Genomic DNA, 19,042 nt, shown 5'->3' with positions numbered 1-19,042 from the left:
AAAGGAAATCTAAACTCCATCTAAGATTCCAGACATGGAAATTTCCTGGATGACTTTCCCCTGTCTCTCAATTCAGCTCACCTCCCATTACAGGGTAGTAGCAATGAAGGAAGATTCCCATCCAAACCATTTTGAACTGCTTAAGAAAAGGTGAAATTTAAACCAAACCATTACCCTAATCCTATAAACTCAAGAGCCACAAGGTCCTCTGGAAGCCCCCCTCCCCATCAATTCTGGAGCCAACATACCTCTGTATAGGATGATCTCAATTTCTTCTAAACATATACCTTGGTATCTGTTCCGACACGCCTTTTTGGGTTGAGCAATTTTATTCAAAATATGGGAAAGCGTTGAAAAATAACGAGGAAAAGGACTAAGAGAAGCAAAAGGGTGTGCAGTTACTAGGGTACTCTTAAAACCATTCTACTGAACCCCTTTTCATTCTGATCACTCCTCTTTGTACTCCACTCCACATTCACTCCATCTCAGCACTCATTCATTCTTACCTTTTCCTCTTTTAGTACAGTCAAGGGTTTTAATTGTAATACACCTCTTTCTAAAGTGAGAAGCTGTCTGTATGTAGTTACATCCTGTTTTTGTACTATATTTATGTTCTCTATTGCATGTCTAGGAATTGCCCACATAGGTATCTTATCATTTAGTTTATGTTGATATTTTTTTCCAGACCCAGCACTCGTTCATTCTTGATTCTCTCTTTCTTTTGTTTTACTGCACTCTCTTAAGTATCTTGCCTTCAACTTCCTTTTATGTTCCTTCTGACATAAGTCAACATAAGAAAGGATTCCAGAAACAAGCTCTCGTACAATCTCTTCCAACCATTAATCCTTGCCACAGACCGCAAGTCACCTACTAGCTGTCAACTAGTTTTTGCCATTTTCCTACCTTTAGTAAACTTTCCGGCTCTTAGTCAAGGCCAGCTAATGAATCTCACTCGTCTACTGTTTCACTGTTCAGCTTCATTCTGCAATCATTCCCTTCGTTATCCGTATAAAATATGTTTGCATTTAATATACTGATTGTATTTCTGGCTGCGTCAATCCAGTCAAGAATCCAAACTTTGGATCTCCCAAAGAAATTAGAAATGTTGTCAGCTAATTTTTGTTTAGAATATGTTATAAAGGTTTAAGGCTATTGGATGACTCTGTAATAATTAATGAAATGCCATTAGGTGGTTGTGTTTTTTAACTATGGATTATTCTAGGCAAAAGGACACTAAAACAATTTCAGTCAAATGAGAACTATGATATGTTGAAAGTAAGACTCATTAAGAACTTTGACATTTGATATGACTGTGGAAGAGATGCACGAAAGCTAATTGTAACCAATTGACACACTTTCTACAAGATGTAATGTAAGATGATTATTTTTTGTGTGTGTTGTTTGTTTAATAAATATATATATGTGTTGCATTTTTGCTGATAAATAAATAAAGGGAGACTAGTATAGATCTATTTCAAGCTATTTAGCTCTCATCGGCTAGCCATACCTTTACTGGGAATCGAACCTGGGATGTATTACATATCAGGCAGTTATGTTAGCCACTAAGCCACAGGCTCTCTTCCTTTATCAACTAAGCCAGGGAAATAGGTATGCATTGTGTCACAACCCCTGGTATGCCCAAATATGGGAGGAAGCATATTGCTTCCTTTCTCTGTCTATCGGCTCATCACAAGAGACCATCACGACCGAAAGCCATTATTTTTACTGTTGCCTTTGTTACATTTGTGTTGCATTTGTGCTGATAAATATATATATAACTTTGGATTTCCCTTGAAACCGAAATGGCAAAAGCGGAAGTGAAGAAGAAGGTTATCCAATCTAGCATACAGGTAGTCCTCAAATTACAACAGTTTGTTAAGTGACCATTTGAAGTTACAGCGGCACTGAAGAGATGTGGCTGATGTGGATGCCGTTGCCGCATCCCCATAGTCACATGATCAAAAGTCAGATGCTTGACAACCGACTCATATTTATGACAGCTGCAGTGTCCCACGGGGGTCACATGATCCACCCTTTTGCGATCTTTTGACAAGCAGAGTGAAGGGGGAACCCAGATTCACTTAACAACCACGTGACTAACTTCACAACTGCAACGATTCATTTAATTGCGGCAAGAAAGGTTCTAAAACGGGACAACATTCACTTAACCAATGTCTTGCTCAGCTGTGGAAATGCTGGGCTCACTTCTGGTTGTAAATCGAGGACTGCCCGTAAGCTGCAAATTGTTCAAAACTCGACTAACACGACATCTTCAGCTTATAGTGACTCTCTAATATCAGTGTAAGCATCCATGAATTTTTATCCATAAATATGTTAAGGAACAAGGAGAACATCTTTATTTTACTGCCTGCTCAACGTGGAATCACTCAATCTAATCTCACATGTGCTTCCCTTCCCTCATTAGCTGATTTTATTGCATCCATAAAGCATAACACTCAACATGAATGTCAAACTTCCGGTTATTCCTTTAATTCGCGTATTTTTCAGAGTATAAGATGTTAATCATTAATTACGTCCTTCGCAGAATCCCCATGGTGACCAAAATTCAGACACCTGGCAACTGACTCATATTTATGACATTTGCAGAGTTTTGGGGTCAGGTGATCCCATTTTTGTCACTTTCCGACAAGCAAACGGGTTACTAACTTATCAACTGCAGCGATTCACTTAATGACAGAGGCAAGAAAGGTGGTAAAGTGGGGCAAAACTCCCCTAACAAATGTCTCACTTAGCAACATAAATTTGGGGCTACATTACAGTCGTAAGTCGAGGACTACCTGTATTGAATATTACTTTTTATTCAGTACCAATGGTCAAAAGTCCCATGGACCAGGTAAGATGTTTACTTTGTTGTAAAGTAAATCCCATATTATTGGATAAATTGTTCTAATTGGCATATCTATGTGCACACTCTCTCTCTCTCTCCAAATAAAACAACAAACCTTTGAATTAAAAAAAAATGAGTTCATTTCTGTTCGGACCGAGGATTCTCAAGAGCCTGAATCAAACTCCTTGTCCCTTTTATTATTAAAAAAAAAAGACTTTGAAGGGATTTGGAGTCTCCGCTCCAAAATTAACTCCAGGGTAGGCTTGGTGGTTAGCTACTCCCAACCTCTCAGAATTTTGCAACGTTATCTGGAACCCCTAATGCAGGAAAGCGTCAAACAAGTGGCTAAAGCATCTTTATTTATTTATTTTTTTGGACCCAAATACGATCCTTTTAGAAAATATAGAATAAATGGAAATGGAGGAACGGTGGCAAATTTAAGCGATACCACTTAAGCCAGGAGTTCTGAATGACATATACATTTACAGCTTGTTTCTTTTTTTTTTTTGGTGCCAGTTGGTTATATAAGTTGTGACCTAATAACATTTAGAGCAAAAGCCGACCCCCCTATAAGTAAGCTTGAGTCTGGTAGGAAATGTCAAACAGGTTTATGAGTTTGTGCAAAAGTCGCAGCGAGGAAAAAACTAGGTCCCTTTGTAAATAGATTGAAGCCAACTGTCGGGATTGCAGTATAGGGCAGGGGTCAGCAACCTTAAACACTCAAAGAGCCACAAAGGTCCTAACGGAAGCCCCCCGTTCAGTTCTGGAGCCAACCGGAAGTCCGGTTCTCCCACCATAGAGTCTCCTCCTAGCACGGCATCCTTTTTCCTCTAACTGTCATAACCGAAAGCCCTATCAATTGTGGAGCTGAGCGGCAACAGGGAGCTGCAGCAGAGGGATGAAAGAGCCACATGCGGCTCCAGAGCCATGGGTTGCTGACCCCTGGTATAGGGGAAGATATAAAAGATACATTCGCTCCAGTGGTGGGTTTCAAAAAAATTTGGAACCTCTTCTGTAGGTGTGGCCTGCTTTCCGGGTCCACTGGTGGAACCTCTTCTAACCGGTTCAGTAGATTTGACGAACCGGTTCTACCGAACTGGTGCGAACCGGTAGGAACCCACCTCTGATTCGCTCTCACCTTTTCCAATAAAGAAAACATGGACCATAAGTCAGTCCCAAGTTAAAATGAAAAGCCCTTTTTAAACTTCTAAGGGTGGGTGATGGAAAACTCCGATACTTAACCAGTGGAACAGAAGTTTTCAACTGAAATCATGGTTGCTCCATCACTGGAAGTTTTTAAGAAGAGACTGGAGACAGTCACTTGTCTGAAATGATATAGGTTCTCTCTTGCTTGAGCAGGGGGCTGGACTAGAAGACCTCCAAGGTCCCTTCCAGCTCTGCTCTATGCTATTCTATTCTATTCTATTTTCTCAAGTTCTCTCACTGGAACCTAAAGGTGTTCTGATGGGGCCAGTTGGTGGTCATCTAATAGCAAAGGTCATTCCAAACCAGTCAGTGAATAATCTAGTATTTTCTCTCCCTCCCATGTCCCCACCATGACATTTTAGAAGGCTATGCAGCCACCAAAGGCAGGATTTTTTGGGGGGAAAAATCCTCCCACCCAAAAATCAGCAACTGTGTCTCTTTTCATCTCTCTGAGCAACCGAGCTCAGGCTTGTGGGTAGGTGGAAAATGTCCCATCAAAGGGTGGGATCCTACCCGTTTAACAACCGGTTCTCTGAGCGCGCACTGTAAACGCATGCACAGTTTACAGAGAAATCACCTTCCGCATTACTGCTGGGGAGGGAAACAGCTGAGGCGCAGCAAATCCACTTCGCCGCGGCTGTCAGCTGGGCGTCATAAAAGGGAACATAAGTGAGTATAGTGCAGGGGTGGGTAGGCAGGCCCAGCTGAAAGTCGGTGTGAACCTGTTCACTCCCAGCCAATAGCCGGAGATACCGGTTCGCTCGAACCGGTTCAAACGGGTTGAATCTCACCCCTGGTTCCATCTGAGTGAGAGAGGGCAAGCAGGAGATCCCCAAGTGAATTTTATAACAGCAATCCTGCCAAAGGCAGCCAAGCTTGGGGAGTTGGCTCCCACGTCTACGTTACGACTTTAGCCGAACATTTAGGAACCTATAGTGATTTAGAATCGCGGAAATGAGAGACCCCCCCCCCCAACCAAACGGGTAAGTCTTTACGGCGTGGGGGCTTAAAGTGATTAAAAGCATGATGTTTGTAACCTAGAGAAGGTGCTGAAAAACCACGCCTGCTTTTCTAGATCTCTATCGGGTCTCTTCCGCCCAGTCACCAAGGTGAGATCGTGTGACAGGTACACAAGTATGAGATTTCATTCCTAAGGACAGTGTTTTTTTTTTGTCTTAGGGCATAGCTCTACTAAGTGCCTTGTCACGGGTGAGCAGGGAAGACCCCTGAACTCCCTTTGTGTTACTACAGCTCTCGCCGTTCCTCGGAGGAACCCAATGGGTATTCAGGAAGGTTCCGAGTGGTTCAGATATGGCTCATACATCGCTGTGTCTTGAACTAAGAGACGTAAAACTTCCCCGGCGGCTTCGGTAGAACTGGGTGAAACTGGCCGCCCGACTCCTCTTCCTTTTCTTCTCACTCCAACTCCTTTGTTTGTCCCGGGAGATAAAGTTTTCTATCAGCTTCAGTTTCTCGTGCTCTTCCCTCAGAAAGAAATCCACCAGCACGCTCTTCTCCTTCTTGATCTGCTCGCTGATGTCCTTGGGGATGTCTGGGATCAGCCAGTCCACAAGCACGCTGAGGAACATCACCAGGTTCTGCCAAGGAAGAAGAAGAAGGAGAAGGAGGAAGAGGAGGAAGAGAAGAAGGAGAAGGAGAAGGGGAGGAGGAGGAGGAGGAGGAGGAGGAGGAGGAGGAGGAGGAGGAGGAGGAGGAGGAGGAGAACAGAGATGGATCATAATTGAGATGAGACTACAGGGCACCAGCTGTGGAGAGCTAGCAGATTGGTCAAAGTTTACTAACTGGATTGCGTTGTGTAAGAGCCATGGTGGCGCAGGGGTTAGAGTGCAGTACTGCAGGCTACTTCTTCTGACTGCCGCTGCAAGCAGTTTGGCAGTTTGAGTCTCAACGGCTCAAGGTTAACGCAGCCTTCCATCCTTCCAAGGTTAGCAAAATGAGAACCCAGATTGTTGAGGGCAATATGCTGACTCTGTAAACTGCTTAGAGAGGGCTATAAAGCACTGTGAAGCAGTATATACTGTATTTTTCGGAGTATAAGTTGCACCTTTTTCCCCTCAAAAAAGAGGCTGAAAATCTGGGTGCGTCTTATACACTGAATACAGCATTTTTTTTGCCTCCAGAAACCCACCTCCTTCACCAAAATGGCCATGCATAGCCTTTAAGAGGCTTTCGAGTGCTCCTGGGAGCTGGGGATGGCAGAAAGTTTGCCTCCCAAACCCCAGGAGCACTCTATAAGCCTCCTAAAGGCTATGCATGTCCTTTTTTTGAAAAAAAGGGCCCCTTTTGGTGAAAAACGGGCCTTTGGGGGGAGGTCTGTGGAGTGCAAAAACTTTTTTTTTTAATTTGCCTCTTCAAAATCTTGGTGCGTCCTATACTCGGGTGCGTCTTATACTCCAAAAATACGGTAAGTCTAAGTGTTATTGCTATTCCTTCCTTCCTTCTTCCTTCCTTCCTTCTTCTGTCCCTCCCACCCTCCCTCCCTCTCTCTTCTTCCCTTTCTCATTCTCCTTCCTGGTGACACAGGGGTTAGAATACATTATTGCAGGCTAATTCTGCCGACTCTTTATGACAGTTGTCACCTTTTGACAAGCAAAGTCAAAGACAAGCTTGAGCAAGGAGTTGGACTGGAGGACCTCCAAGGTCCCTTCCAACTCTGTTATTCTGTTGGCTCACGCTCACTGCACAGGAAGTCCTAAATATGTTTTACTCCAGGGTAGGGCTCGGCAACCTTAAGCTCTCAAAGAGCCACAAAGGTCCTAACCAGAAGCCCACCGTTCAATTCTGAAGCCGACCAGAAGTCCAGTTCCCCCACCATAGAGTCTCCCCCTAGTGTAGCATCCTTTTTCCTCCACTTCTCCTAACCGAAAGCCCTATCTATTTTGGAGCCGACCGGCGATAGGGAGCTGCAGCAGAGGGATGAAAGAGCCACATGCGGCTCCAGAGCCGCAGGTTGCCGACCCTGCTCCAGGGAAAAGTAATACGAAAGTGAAAACGTTTACCTGAAAGATAATGACGAATGCCAGGCGGGCAGACAGAACAGACCAATACTGCTTAGAGAATTCATATGAGCTTTCTGCCCACGGGGGTTCTCTGTAATCCTTAACCTGAAAATAAAACCGGCACATTAAACAATAATTTCAAGAGCAACACTCATTCTTCTTTACTTAAAAAAGTTTCAATTTTCATATTTGGTTATTATTCAGGGATTAAAGTCTAGTTGTAGGGACACGGTGGCTCAGTGGCTAAGACACTGAGCTTGTCAATCAGAAAGGCCGACCGTTTGGCAGTTCAAATCCCTAAGTGTCGCATAACAGAGTGAGCTCCCATTCCTTGTCCCAGCTTCTGCCAACCTAGCAGTTCGAAAGCACATAAAAATGCAAGTAGAAAAATAGGGACCTCCTTTGGTGGGAAGGTAACAACGTTCTGTGCACCTTTGGCATTGAGTCATGCCGGCCACACGACCACGGAGACGCCTTCGGACAGCGCTGGCTCTTCGGCTTTAAAACGGAGATGAGCACTGCCCCCTAGAGTCGGGAATGACTAGCACATATGTGCGAGGGGAACCTTTACCTTTAATGTCTAGTTACATCATAAGAATTAAAACACCCAAGAATATGTGAGCAACTAGGATTGGAAAAAGCATTGTGTTCTGAATAAAAGCCAAAGAAACATTTGCAAAGAAAAATATATACGACAGAATGGGTATAGATATAAGATATATTCTCAGCACTTCAGATCTTTGGGCCTCAATACTTGATTTTGTTCACACAGCCTGAGAGCAGATGAAAATTTTGAAAAAATGTGATTTACAATGTACAGTTAGTCCTCATCTTACGACCATAATCGAGCCCAAAATTTAGGTTGCTAAGTGAAAAATGTGTTAGGTTGCCCCATTTTATTACTTTTCTCACCACATTTCTTAAGCGAATCACAGCAGTTGTTCTGTTAGTGACATGGTTGTTAAGTGAATTGGGCTTCCCCGTTGATTTCGCTGATCAGAAGGATCCGCAAAAGCGGATCACATAACCCCGGGGCACTGCAACCGTCATAACTACGAGTCCATTGTCAAGCATCTAAATGTGAATCACGTGACCATGGGGGTGCTGCAACAGCCATCAGTGTGAAAAATAGACATAAGTCGCTTTTTTTCACTGCCGTCGTAACTTTGAACGGTTGCTAAGTGAACTGTTATAAGTCAAGGACTACCGTACTGAATACTTTCTGCCATCCCTGGCTTTCTTAAAAGAAGGCTTTTCTTTTTTCTATTTGAATAAATGTTTCTTAAATAAATATAAAAACATGGAGACCGCGGGTGTGTAAACCAATAGTTACAATCTTGAATCACAAGTTGCGAACCACAACTGATAAATCCTAAGAGACCAACAGGAGAAGACAGTTGAGAAGATGGGGGGGGGGGGAATGAGAAGCGAGACAGTGCTGTCGAGAGTGATGGCATTGTGGGGGGGGGGTAGTGGTGGTGGAAACTATCTTCGTGTCTAGTTGTTTCGGCATGTCAGGCCTGCTACACTTTCTATATGCATTCTACTATTCTCTATTGTGGGAAAAATGGGACTGGGGTTATACGGAGTTGGATGTTATGTAGCCATAACAACATTCTTTCTAGAAATCCAAGGCCATCTTTTGTCTTTGCACCTGGTCGGAACTGAATGGGTGGAACTGCCCAGAGGTGGGTTCCTACCAGTTCGCACCTATTCGGTAGAACCGGTTCGTCAAATCTACCGAACCGGTTAGAAGAGGTTCCACCAGTGGACCCGGAAAGCAGGCCACACCTACAGAAGAGGTTCCAAACTTTTTTGAAACCCACCACTGGTCCTTGGATATGATTATTCTACACTATCAAGCTCATATTTATAAAACTCAGTGCCTCTGTGAAAGGTAAGGATGACTTCTGCGTTTGTGGTGCAATCAGAACATTGCGTGTGTTGAAGTTGTTTTAACGCAAACCAAAGATGCCTTTTAAAAAACAAGTTTACACCATATTCTTATGCATGCCAGTGCTGTGTGTGTGGGGTAATTTAAGGTGGTTCTGACAAGTGTCGTCGGCATCTTCATATCTGGTCACATGGGCAGCAAGCCACTCCCATCCGGTCACATGGGCGGCAAGCCACTCCCACAAAGGAGGCCACACCCACAGAGTAGGTTCGAACAATTTTGAAACCCACCACTGGAACTGCCATAGCATGGCAGTGGGAGATTGGACCATGTGATGGACTTGTGGATATGGAGTGGGGGTGGGGGCAAGATCTTGAACTTTCAACTGGGTGGGGAAAACCCCTGGAAGCTTTCAGATTTGGGTTTTCCCAGATGTGCCAACATGGCTCTCTCATAAATTGGAACTTTGCCGCGGACTCTGATTCGATTCACTTTCGGATGCTATTGGGAACCCTGGCACTGCCCTGTAGGGGCTTCCCGAGGGGAGAAGTTGAAACAGTTTCTGTCCAGGATGTGAGGGGTCTGTAGATATTTTGTCAGCCCCCGTATAAAGGTCTTCAATGGAAGGCAGATTGATAGCATTTGTTTTTCCTGCAATCCTAACTATCTGTTGGAGTCTATTAAAGTTCTGTTTGGTTACTGTGCCATTAATTCAACCAGAATAGAGCTGGAAGGGATCTTGGAGGTCTTCTAGTCCAACCCCCTTACTCAAGTAGGAAACCTTATACCATTTCAGCCAAGTGGCAGTCCAGTCTCTTCTTCAAAACCTCCAGTGATGAAAAAGCACCCACAATTTCTAAAGGAAATCCGTTCCACTGGTTAATTGTTAATTATTAATGGCTAATAGCAATAGCAATAGCAATAGCAGTTAGACTTATATACCGCTTCATAGGGCTTTCAGCCCTCTCTAAGCAGTTTACAGAGTCAGCATATTGCCCCCAACAATCCGGGTCCTCATTTTACCCACCTCGGAAGGATGGAAGACTGAGTCAACCTTGAGCCGGTGAGATTTGAACAGCCGAACTGCTGAACTGCAGTCAGCTGAAGTAGCCTGCAGTGCTGCATTTAACCACTGCGCCACCTCAGCTCTAATACCATGTTTATTCATACAATACTAATAAAACGAATATAATCAAACCATACATTCAAATATACGTATGTCCTTGAATGTGTGGTTTGATTATATTCATTTTATTAGTGTTGTATAATTAAACATGTCACTAACCATTAATAATTAACAACTAACCAGCTTGCCTTCAGAAGTTGTGGGTGCTTCATCACTGGAGGTTTTGAAGAAGAGACTGGACATTAGGAGTGAGGGGACTTACATGAGAGTTACATTGGAGTTACATTGCGTAGACGGCAGACATACATACTCATGAAGTTAGCAGAAGATCCACTCCTGGTGAAGACAGCAGAGGTGAATCATGGAAAGAGACATAACCATGATAAACAGACGCCATCCAGTACTTATAACCAAGGCCAGAACAGTTGCAGAAAACACATAATGGTGTCATCCTAATCTCAAATCTGTGGCAGTAGATAAAAATTGAAGGCTGTGACTTTCTCAGAGTTTTCTTATCCTATACCAGCGCTCCTCGTAAAAAATGACAATAAAGATTATCTTATCTTAACTAGATGTTTGCAAGCTATGGAGAATCTGGAAGACATAACAGATAATGGTAAAGTTTCCCCTCGCACATATGTGCTAGTCCTTTCCGACTCTAGGGGCGGTGCTCATCTCCGTTTCAAAGCCGAAGAGCCAGCGCTGTCCTAAGACGTCTCCGTGGTCATGTGGATGGCATGACTAACCGAAGGCGCACGGAACGCTGTTACCCTCCCACCAAAGGTGGTTCCTATTTTTCTACTTGCCTTTTTTACGTGCTTTCGAACTGCTAGGTTGGCAGAAGCTGGGACAAGTCACGGGAGTTCACTCAGTTACGCAGTGCTAGGGATTCGAACCACCGAACTGTGGACCTTTCTGATCGACAAGCTCAGCTTCTTAGCCACTGAGCCGCCGTGTCCCTTATTCTGGATGAGACTTTTTGCATAACCCAAAGATTTTGGGACTCATGGAGCGGGTGTGCAGGGTTTTTAAAAAATGGTCCATTCTCTGAACTCTGATCTACAACATATTCAAGAAGATAGAAAAAAAATAGATGTCAACAGATGCTAACGCTCCACGTGAAAAGACAATGTTTGCCAAGAGACACATCTGGATGGTGAAGCACACTTTTTTTTAAAAAAAAGAGGTCGACCTTTCCTAACTGATGTGACTGGTTACCAAAACCACAACGTTTTGGCATTCTACCTCTAGCATCACACAACAGCAAAAGCCTGAAAGGCTTAAAGACAATAGCGGAAAGAGGGCAGAGTGTGTATTATTGTGGCTTTGCAGGACTTCAGGTATGCGGGTGTGAACACTCCAAGTGTCCCATACTTGAACAAGCGGCGCAGCGGACGCAACCCAAGGAAAGAGAACTGGCATGGAAAATATGACGTCAACCTGAACACGATGGAGGTAAATGAAGACCAGCGGTACCGACGACGCCGTGCGATGCCATCTGCTTAATATAATGATTTAAAAAAAAAATACCTCAGAAGGTTTCGTGACAGCCTTAAATAGAACCTCACAGGCCACGAGATGGAGGGAGATCAAAATGGCTCTGATGCCAGAGAGCTCCGTTCTACATAAAGAGAAGGAAAGTTTCCAGAATGGCTGGGAAAAACAACGAGGATAAAGGCTAGGAAAATTGAGCGTATTGTGACATTCCTAGATAACATCATCATGATGTTCCACTGGACCGTGGCAGCCATCCCGGGGAATCAACACCAGGGGACGAATACGTTCCTTTCACCACTGGAACAGCAATTCATCAGGAGGACTCCCAGAGAGGCTGCAGATGTAAGAAAAGGATTGGCTCTGTATCTGTTGGATTGCAGCCTCCAAAGATGTTAGCCCTGGATAGAACGTCACACTTTAGTTATTGCCATCTTTAACCCCGTGAACGAGAAGGTCACGATCTGTTGGGCCCGTTTTTCAACAGGTCGCTTGGGCACCTGGATGATAAGAAAAAAAGTGAGACGCCTCCTGTTCCTTTAACACGTGTGTTGTGTGTGTGTGTGTGTGTGTGTGTGTGTGTGTGTGTCAGATTCAAGGCCCGAGGGGTGCTTAGAACCGTGATGGCGAACCGATGGCATTTCGGGCCACAGGCAGCATGCCGAGCCATCTCTGCAAGAATGTGAGCCGGCGCCTCAGCTCAGTTCCACTGCACATGTACGGGCGTCTGCTGTCAGCCTGCTGATTTTCAGGGCTCTGCTGCGCATGCGTGGGGGCGAGGTGCATGCCGGAGATGTGCGCTCACGCGGGAAAGAGTGTGGCGTGTGTGGCGTGGCCTCCCAAGGTCCATTTTTGGTCCTGGGAGGCTTCAGGGAGGCCTGGTAGGCCCAAAACGGCATGGTGGTGGTGTGGAGCACATATACATGACGGGTGGGAGAGTGCAGGGGAGGGGTCACATACAAATTGCATTACGGCACGCGCCCAGGTGTTGTTGCGCCCGCGGACAAAAAGATTAGCCGTCACTGGCTCAGAACAAAGGATCGCGCTTAGGACAATTTCCTGCTTTTCACGCGTATGACCAACCTCCCCATGGTCACGTGATCAAAATTCTGACCCTTGGCAAGTGATTCATAGTTATGAGGGTGGCAGTGTCCCGGGGTCACGTGATCCGTTTCGATGAACTTCTGACACGCAAAATCAACGGGGAAGCCCGATTCACTTAACAACCGTGTCGCTAACAGAACAGCTGCAGTGACCCACTTAACAAAAGAAAAGTAATATAATGGGGCAACTTAACACATTTTTCACTTAGCAGCCTAAATTTTGGGCTCGATTATGGTCGTAAGATGAGGACTAATCGTACATTGTAAATCACGTTTTTTTTTTAAATTTACATCTGTTCTCAAGCTGTGTGAACAAAATCAAGTATTGAGGCCCAAAGATCTGAAGCTCTGAGAATATATCTTATATCTATACCCATTCTGTCGTATATATTTTTCTTTGCAAATGTTTCTTTGGCTTTTATTCAGAATACAATGCTTTTTCCAATCCTAGTGGCTCACATATTCTTGGGTGTTTTAATTCTTATGGCGTAACTAGTCATTAATCCCTGAATAATGACCAGATTCACTTAACGATGGTGCTACTAACTTAGCAACTGAGGGGATTAAACTTTACAACTGTGGCAAGAAAGCTCGTACGATGGGGCAATACTCACTTAACAACTGTCTCCCTTAGCAACAAAAATGTTGGCCTCAATTGTGGTTGTAAGTTGAGGATTACATATTTAAATACTACATATCGCTATACAACTATGGAGATTCTCAGTCATCCAAGTTATGGATGTCTCAAAGGTACTTTTTTCAAGAGGCCACTGGAGTTTCTGATTTTTCTTTGAAGGAATTTCACTTCTTATCCAAGAAGCTTCTTCAACTCCCCACCATCCAGTCAGAGCTGAAGAAGCTTCTTGGATGAGAAGCGAGACATCTTCAAGGAAAAAAACAGAAAGTCCAGTGGCCTCTTGAAAAAAAGCATCTTTGGTACACCCTACATACTTAAATACTAGGGGACTGGAGACTAAAACATATGAAGAACCATTGCAGGAACTGAGTATGTCTAGTTTAATGAAAAAAAGGACTAGGGGAGACATGATAGCAGTGTTCCAATATCTCAGGGGTTGCCACAAAGAAGAGGGGGGTCAAACTATTCTCCAAAGCACCTGGGGGTAGCACAAGAAACAATGGGTGGAAACTAATCAAGGAGAGAAGCAACTTAGAATTAAGGAGAAATTTCCTGACAGTTAGAACAATTAATCAGTGGAACAGAAGTTGCCTCCAGAAGTTGTGAATGCTCCAACACTGGAAGTCTTTAAGAAGATGTTGGATAGCCATTTGTCTGAAACGGTATAGGGTTCCCTGCCTAGGCAGGGGGTTGGACTAGAAGACCTCCATGGTCCCTTCCAACTCTGCTATTGTATTGTATACTACATACAGGCTTAAAAATATACAGTAGTGGCCAAAATTGTGGAAACCTTTTGGGAAAAGTGTATTTTCTAAAACTAGCTAAAAACACCACTTGTTTTTTTTGGAGTAGTACTGTAAAGTTATATATCAATGGAAAGATGATTTAATCAAGAAGGTAATGCAATAACTTTTATGAAGGGCTTGCTATTAGAATAGCAGCTATAAAGAAGAAAAATGAAACACAGAGGGGAAAAAAATGAGATATACAAAAATGATCACCATGCCAGTTAATACTTAGTTGGGTAACCTTTCGCGTGAATTACGGCCTTACAATGCCTTCCCATAGAGTGAACCAAATCTTTTAGTTCTGCAGCTGTTACAATGTGAAACCAAGATTGAATGATTGCTTCTATTAACTGAGTTTTATTGCTGGGTTGCTTCTAACTAACAAGTTTAATCGCCTCCATAGATTTTCAATTGGGTTAAGGTCTGGGCTTTTCCCAAGCTATCCCAGCAGTGGAATACGATTATCTTGAAACTCAAAAAAAAAAAAGTGGTGTTATTAGCCATCAAACCTCAAAAATACAATTTTCCCAAACAGTTTCCACAATTTTGGCCACTACTGTAATGTCAGACTGTGAGAAAGATGCCTATTGGAAACTCGATGTAGAGTTTTGTGAAATATGATGAGCGGCAGGGGTGGGTTTCTCGCCCCGTTCCAACCGGTTCGGTTGGAACGGGGCCGGCGGCGTCCTCGTGCGCGTGCGCGGCGCACGCATGCGTACTAGCGTCTGTGCGATGCTCCAGCTGCTCCTGGAGGATCGCGCAGGCGCTGTATGCGTCCTGCGCATGCGTGGAAGCGCAGGACTAGTCAAAACCGGGTAAGGAACGCGGGCGGACGGGCGGGCCAGTCCTGGAAGTTCCTGGAAGTTACTTACTTCCGGGTTCGCCGACCAACCGGTTCGCAGGGACCGCCGCGAACCGGTTGAAACCCACCCCTGATGAGCGGCTTCATTGTGTATCAACAACAGGGGAAAATACCCATTTTCCCATCCTGCACACCGATCCATGGGCTTTGGAGGGGCAGCTCCGAAGTGAAGTCTCTTTTGAGCTAAATTTACTTTAGGTTTTGCCTTGAGGGAGAAAAAAAAAACACAACGACCCATAATGGCTAATCACATGCCACAGATAAGTACCCGCTGCAATGTTTATTTAGAACCGAATACCAGAGCACGGAGAAGGGAGGGTGTAAAACCTGACCTATTTCAAGAATGCATCCTCGTCGGGGAGAGTTTGAACTTTGTGATTGAGATGGTTTAATCTGCCGGCTGAGGAGAACCCCGGTTGTCGTCGGAGGAGGCCTGCTTTGATGAGATCACACCCATTTAAGAACAAAAGGGCTTCGCTGTTTCCCCAGCCTATTTTCTTTTCCAAGTTTTTTGTCTGTCTGTCTGCCTGCCTGCCTGCCTGCCTGCCTGCCTCTCTCTCTCTCTCTCCCTCCCTCCCTCCCTCCCTCTCTCTCTCTCTCTCTCTATCTCTCTATCTATCTATCTATCTATCTATCTATCTATCTATCTATCTATCTATGTTTGTGTGTTGCATTTGTGCTGATAAATAAATAAAGGGAGACTTGTATAGATCTATTTCAAGCTATTTAGCTCTCATCAGCTAGCCATACCCTTACTGGGATTCGAACCTGGGCTGTATTACATATTAGGCAGTTGTATTAGCCACATACCAGGGGTTGTGACACAAAATACATATCTATCTATAACTATCTATATCTATATCTATCTGTCTATCTTTATCTATCTATCTATCCATCCATCCATCCATCCATCTCTCTATCTCTATCTCTATCTCTATCTATCTCTATCTCTATCTCTATCTCTATCTCTATCTCTATCTCTATCTATCTCTATCTATCCTGTCTGTCGGTGTCTGTGTCTGTGTCTGTATCTGAATCTGTATCTTTATCTGTATCTGTCTGTCTATGTCTATGTCTATGTCTATGTCTATGTCTATGTCTATGTCTATGTCTATGTCTATGTCTATGTCTATGTCTATGTCTATGTCTATGTCTGTCTGTCTGTCTGTCTGTCTGTCTGTCTGTCTGTCTGTCTGTCTATCTATCTATCTATCTATCTATCTATCTATCTATCTATCTATCTATCTATCTATCTATCTATCTATCTATCTATCTAATCTATCTAAAGTGAAATGCCACTCACGCGGCATCACAAAATCCCCAGAACCTTAAAGTCTACAAACTTGAAATTTGGCATGTATGTTCCTCTCGGCTTCTAGGTGCTCGCTAAGAAAGGATTTTTCGAAATGCCCATCAGATCATTAGTATTTCTTAATTAATATTAACACACTCTGATGCTAAGGAGTTAGATGTTCTACTCCCCCTCCCAACCTGAAAAGAATTCTGTTCCAACTGCCACTTGGGCGTGGCCAGCGCGTGACTCATCCAGCCTGCACGCTGGAAGTTTGGAGAGAATCAATGGGGCCAGCCTGAGGGAGAGAAGGGGCTAGGAGAGGATCAATGGATCAACACACACACACACACACACACACACACACACACACTCACTCACTCACTCACTCACACACTCACACACATACATATACACCAGGGGTGGGTTCTGGATGCTTTTACTGCTGGTTCGCTCGGGGACACACAAAAAAACAAAATGGTGCCAATAGAACCAGTTCGGGGGTGTGGGCAGCCTTTACTACCTACTTAGCTGAACCGGGCCAAATCGGTAGGAACCCACCTCTAAAACACACACACGCACACGCACACACACACACACACACACACACACACACACACACACACACGGATACTTTGAGTCCCACAATGAATGAATGCCAGCAAAAGTCGATGGAGTTAGGAAAGGTGGCTAAATTGAAGGCTTTGGTTAAAGAAAATAATACAGTTAATTTTGCTTCTGCTCGGAAACCCATTCCATAATTCTCCAACGAACAGCGGGCTGGAACCAATTCGTGTTGAGATAGGAACTGCTCCAAAATCAGTCCTTTTGGCTGCTAGGCAGGCCAGGGGCTTTGGGAGTCACATGGAGGTTGAAGGTTGAAAAGAGAAGAACTTTCCTTTGACTTTAAAACGTGCCCTTCCTTTCAATGTATTACAACTCCATTGTATATTCTTTAGGCTGTTTTCCAACTGGTCTTTTTCCCCCCCCTTCTCATTTATTCTAAATTAAATTGCATTGTTTGTTTCAAAGCAGAGTGAAGGGTTTTGTTCCTTCTTCTTCTTTGGGTGAAAAGCTATTTGTCCTAACATGTTCTGGCTTTTTTAAAAAAAAATCAAACAATTCCAGCACAGCTACTGTGTATGAAATGGCCAGGTGTTCAATAGATCATGCCTTGAGAGCATGTCGGCACACGGGAGCATGGCTGGCTCCAGACACACAAAGACACATGTGGCTTTGAGACACTGGCGGATGGGGGTAGGATACGTGCAAGGTGGACGTTTTAATCGGGTATCCATAGCATCGATTTAAAAGGCAGATGTGGGAGTTCCAGGTAGGAAGCTTCAGAAGGGGAAAATATAGCCCTGTAGGAAGTTATCACCCAGAAAAATGAAATATCCTAGGAAATATTGAAAAGGCAGAATATTTCTCTGGATGTGAAAAGAAAGAAACATGTTTTAAAAGACAGAATAGCTGCCTGTAGCTTCCTGCCCATCCCCACCTTGTTAATGGGCCATTAAGAAGGCCAAGCTAGTCTACTTTACATAATAAAGGCTTCTCCACTGCAGCTGTGGGTGGGATTAAAAGCATGATAATATTGGCCCTTTACTCAACTGACCACATGGCATCTGAGAACTCAACCAAACCTGGATTCAAAACACAGCCCAGAGAGTTGCCCCTGCATGGCCCCATGGGAGTCTGACAACCAATCAGAATACATTTCTTACACAGGAACAGGAAACAGAGAGGTGGGACTGAACAGGTTATAAAAAGCCCAGCAAGCCCCTCCTTCAGCCCTTCTCTTTTTCTCCACCAACACTGAAGCATGTGATCACCTTTTCTGTTCAGGAGCTCAAGCCATGTGGTCCTGTCCACCAATAAATCATCTTTCCAAGCAGCCTCCATGTCTCCAGTGTCTTTTTCCCCACTTGGAGCTGAACCCAGAAGGACATTTCTTTCACCAGCCTCAAAGTCCATTAAAAATGTTGGGCTCTCAAAAAATATTTTTTTACATCAAAAAAGCAAGAGATTTTTCAATCATATTCTATAATTTAATATTGCACTCTTCCTTTTCCAGCCTGGTGAAGGCTGGTTTCCAGCAGTGGTCACCAACTGCTGGTCTGTGGACCACTGATGGTCCACAAGAAAATTTTGGTGTTCTGCAGAAAAAAATCTTTGCATTTTTAAGAGAGAAATAGTGGGAAGCAAAAAAGAGGAGCCCAAGGGAGGATTACTCAAATAAATTATAGAAGAATGATAGGGGAAAATCAGAAGACATACAAAAGAAAAAAAAGAAGAAAAAAGGGAATTTAAGAGTAGGAGACAGAAGGAGGAAAAGGAATCTGAAGAAAAATCGAACACTAAGGAGAACAAGAGATGTTAAGAGAAAGTGGTTAGGAAAAGAGGAAGGTAAAAAAAGAGAGACATTGGTAGAAAATGAAATATGTTGATACTGTTGATGATCTATAGCTAAATAAGATAACATTGTTAAGTGTGGATAACCAATTAAGTAAAATGCTTGTTATATTAAAATGGAATTTGATGATATATGCTGCACGTAGAAACCAGAAATAACAAATGAAAAATGAAATGATAAAGTTGGTATACTTTTTTTTATGAAAGGGCAAAAAATTATTTTGTTTATTTTCTTAAGAAAAAAATTTAAATTTAAGACAGAAATACGGTAAGAAAATGTGGGGCCAAAATTAGAAATGATATAATGTGATGTAAAATTAATTATATATAAGAGAGAATCAGAGGTGGGTTCCTACCA

The 19,042-nt window shown here is 43.5% G+C and overlaps 1 protein-coding gene across 1 annotated transcript in view; it reads right to left on the bottom strand.

The window, feature by feature from the left end:
* Nucleotides 1–3,188: 3,188 nt before the first annotated feature.
* ANO2 (anoctamin 2) overlaps nucleotides 3,189–19,042 on the bottom strand; it is a 151,395-nt gene continuing 135,541 nt past the window's right edge. The window contains exons 24-25 of the mRNA XM_087722261.1: nucleotides 7,075–7,178; nucleotides 3,189–5,652 (exon numbers count right to left, since the gene is read on the bottom strand). Coding sequence (XP_087578387.1) covers nucleotides 5,371–5,652; nucleotides 7,075–7,178 — 386 coding nt within the window. The 3' untranslated portion in view covers nucleotides 3,189–5,370. The remainder of the gene's footprint in view (nucleotides 5,653–7,074; nucleotides 7,179–19,042) is intronic.

Source organism: Thamnophis sirtalis, unplaced genomic scaffold, assembly GCF_051295495.1.
Source record: "Thamnophis sirtalis isolate CommonGarterSnake01/CBP01778 unplaced genomic scaffold, rThaSir2_p1.2 scaffold_9, whole genome shotgun sequence".
NCBI lineage: Eukaryota > Metazoa > Chordata > Lepidosauria > Squamata > Natricidae > Thamnophis > Thamnophis sirtalis.
The sequence above is the reverse complement of the archived record's forward strand: the minus strand, read 5'-3'. Positions and strand labels throughout refer to the sequence as shown.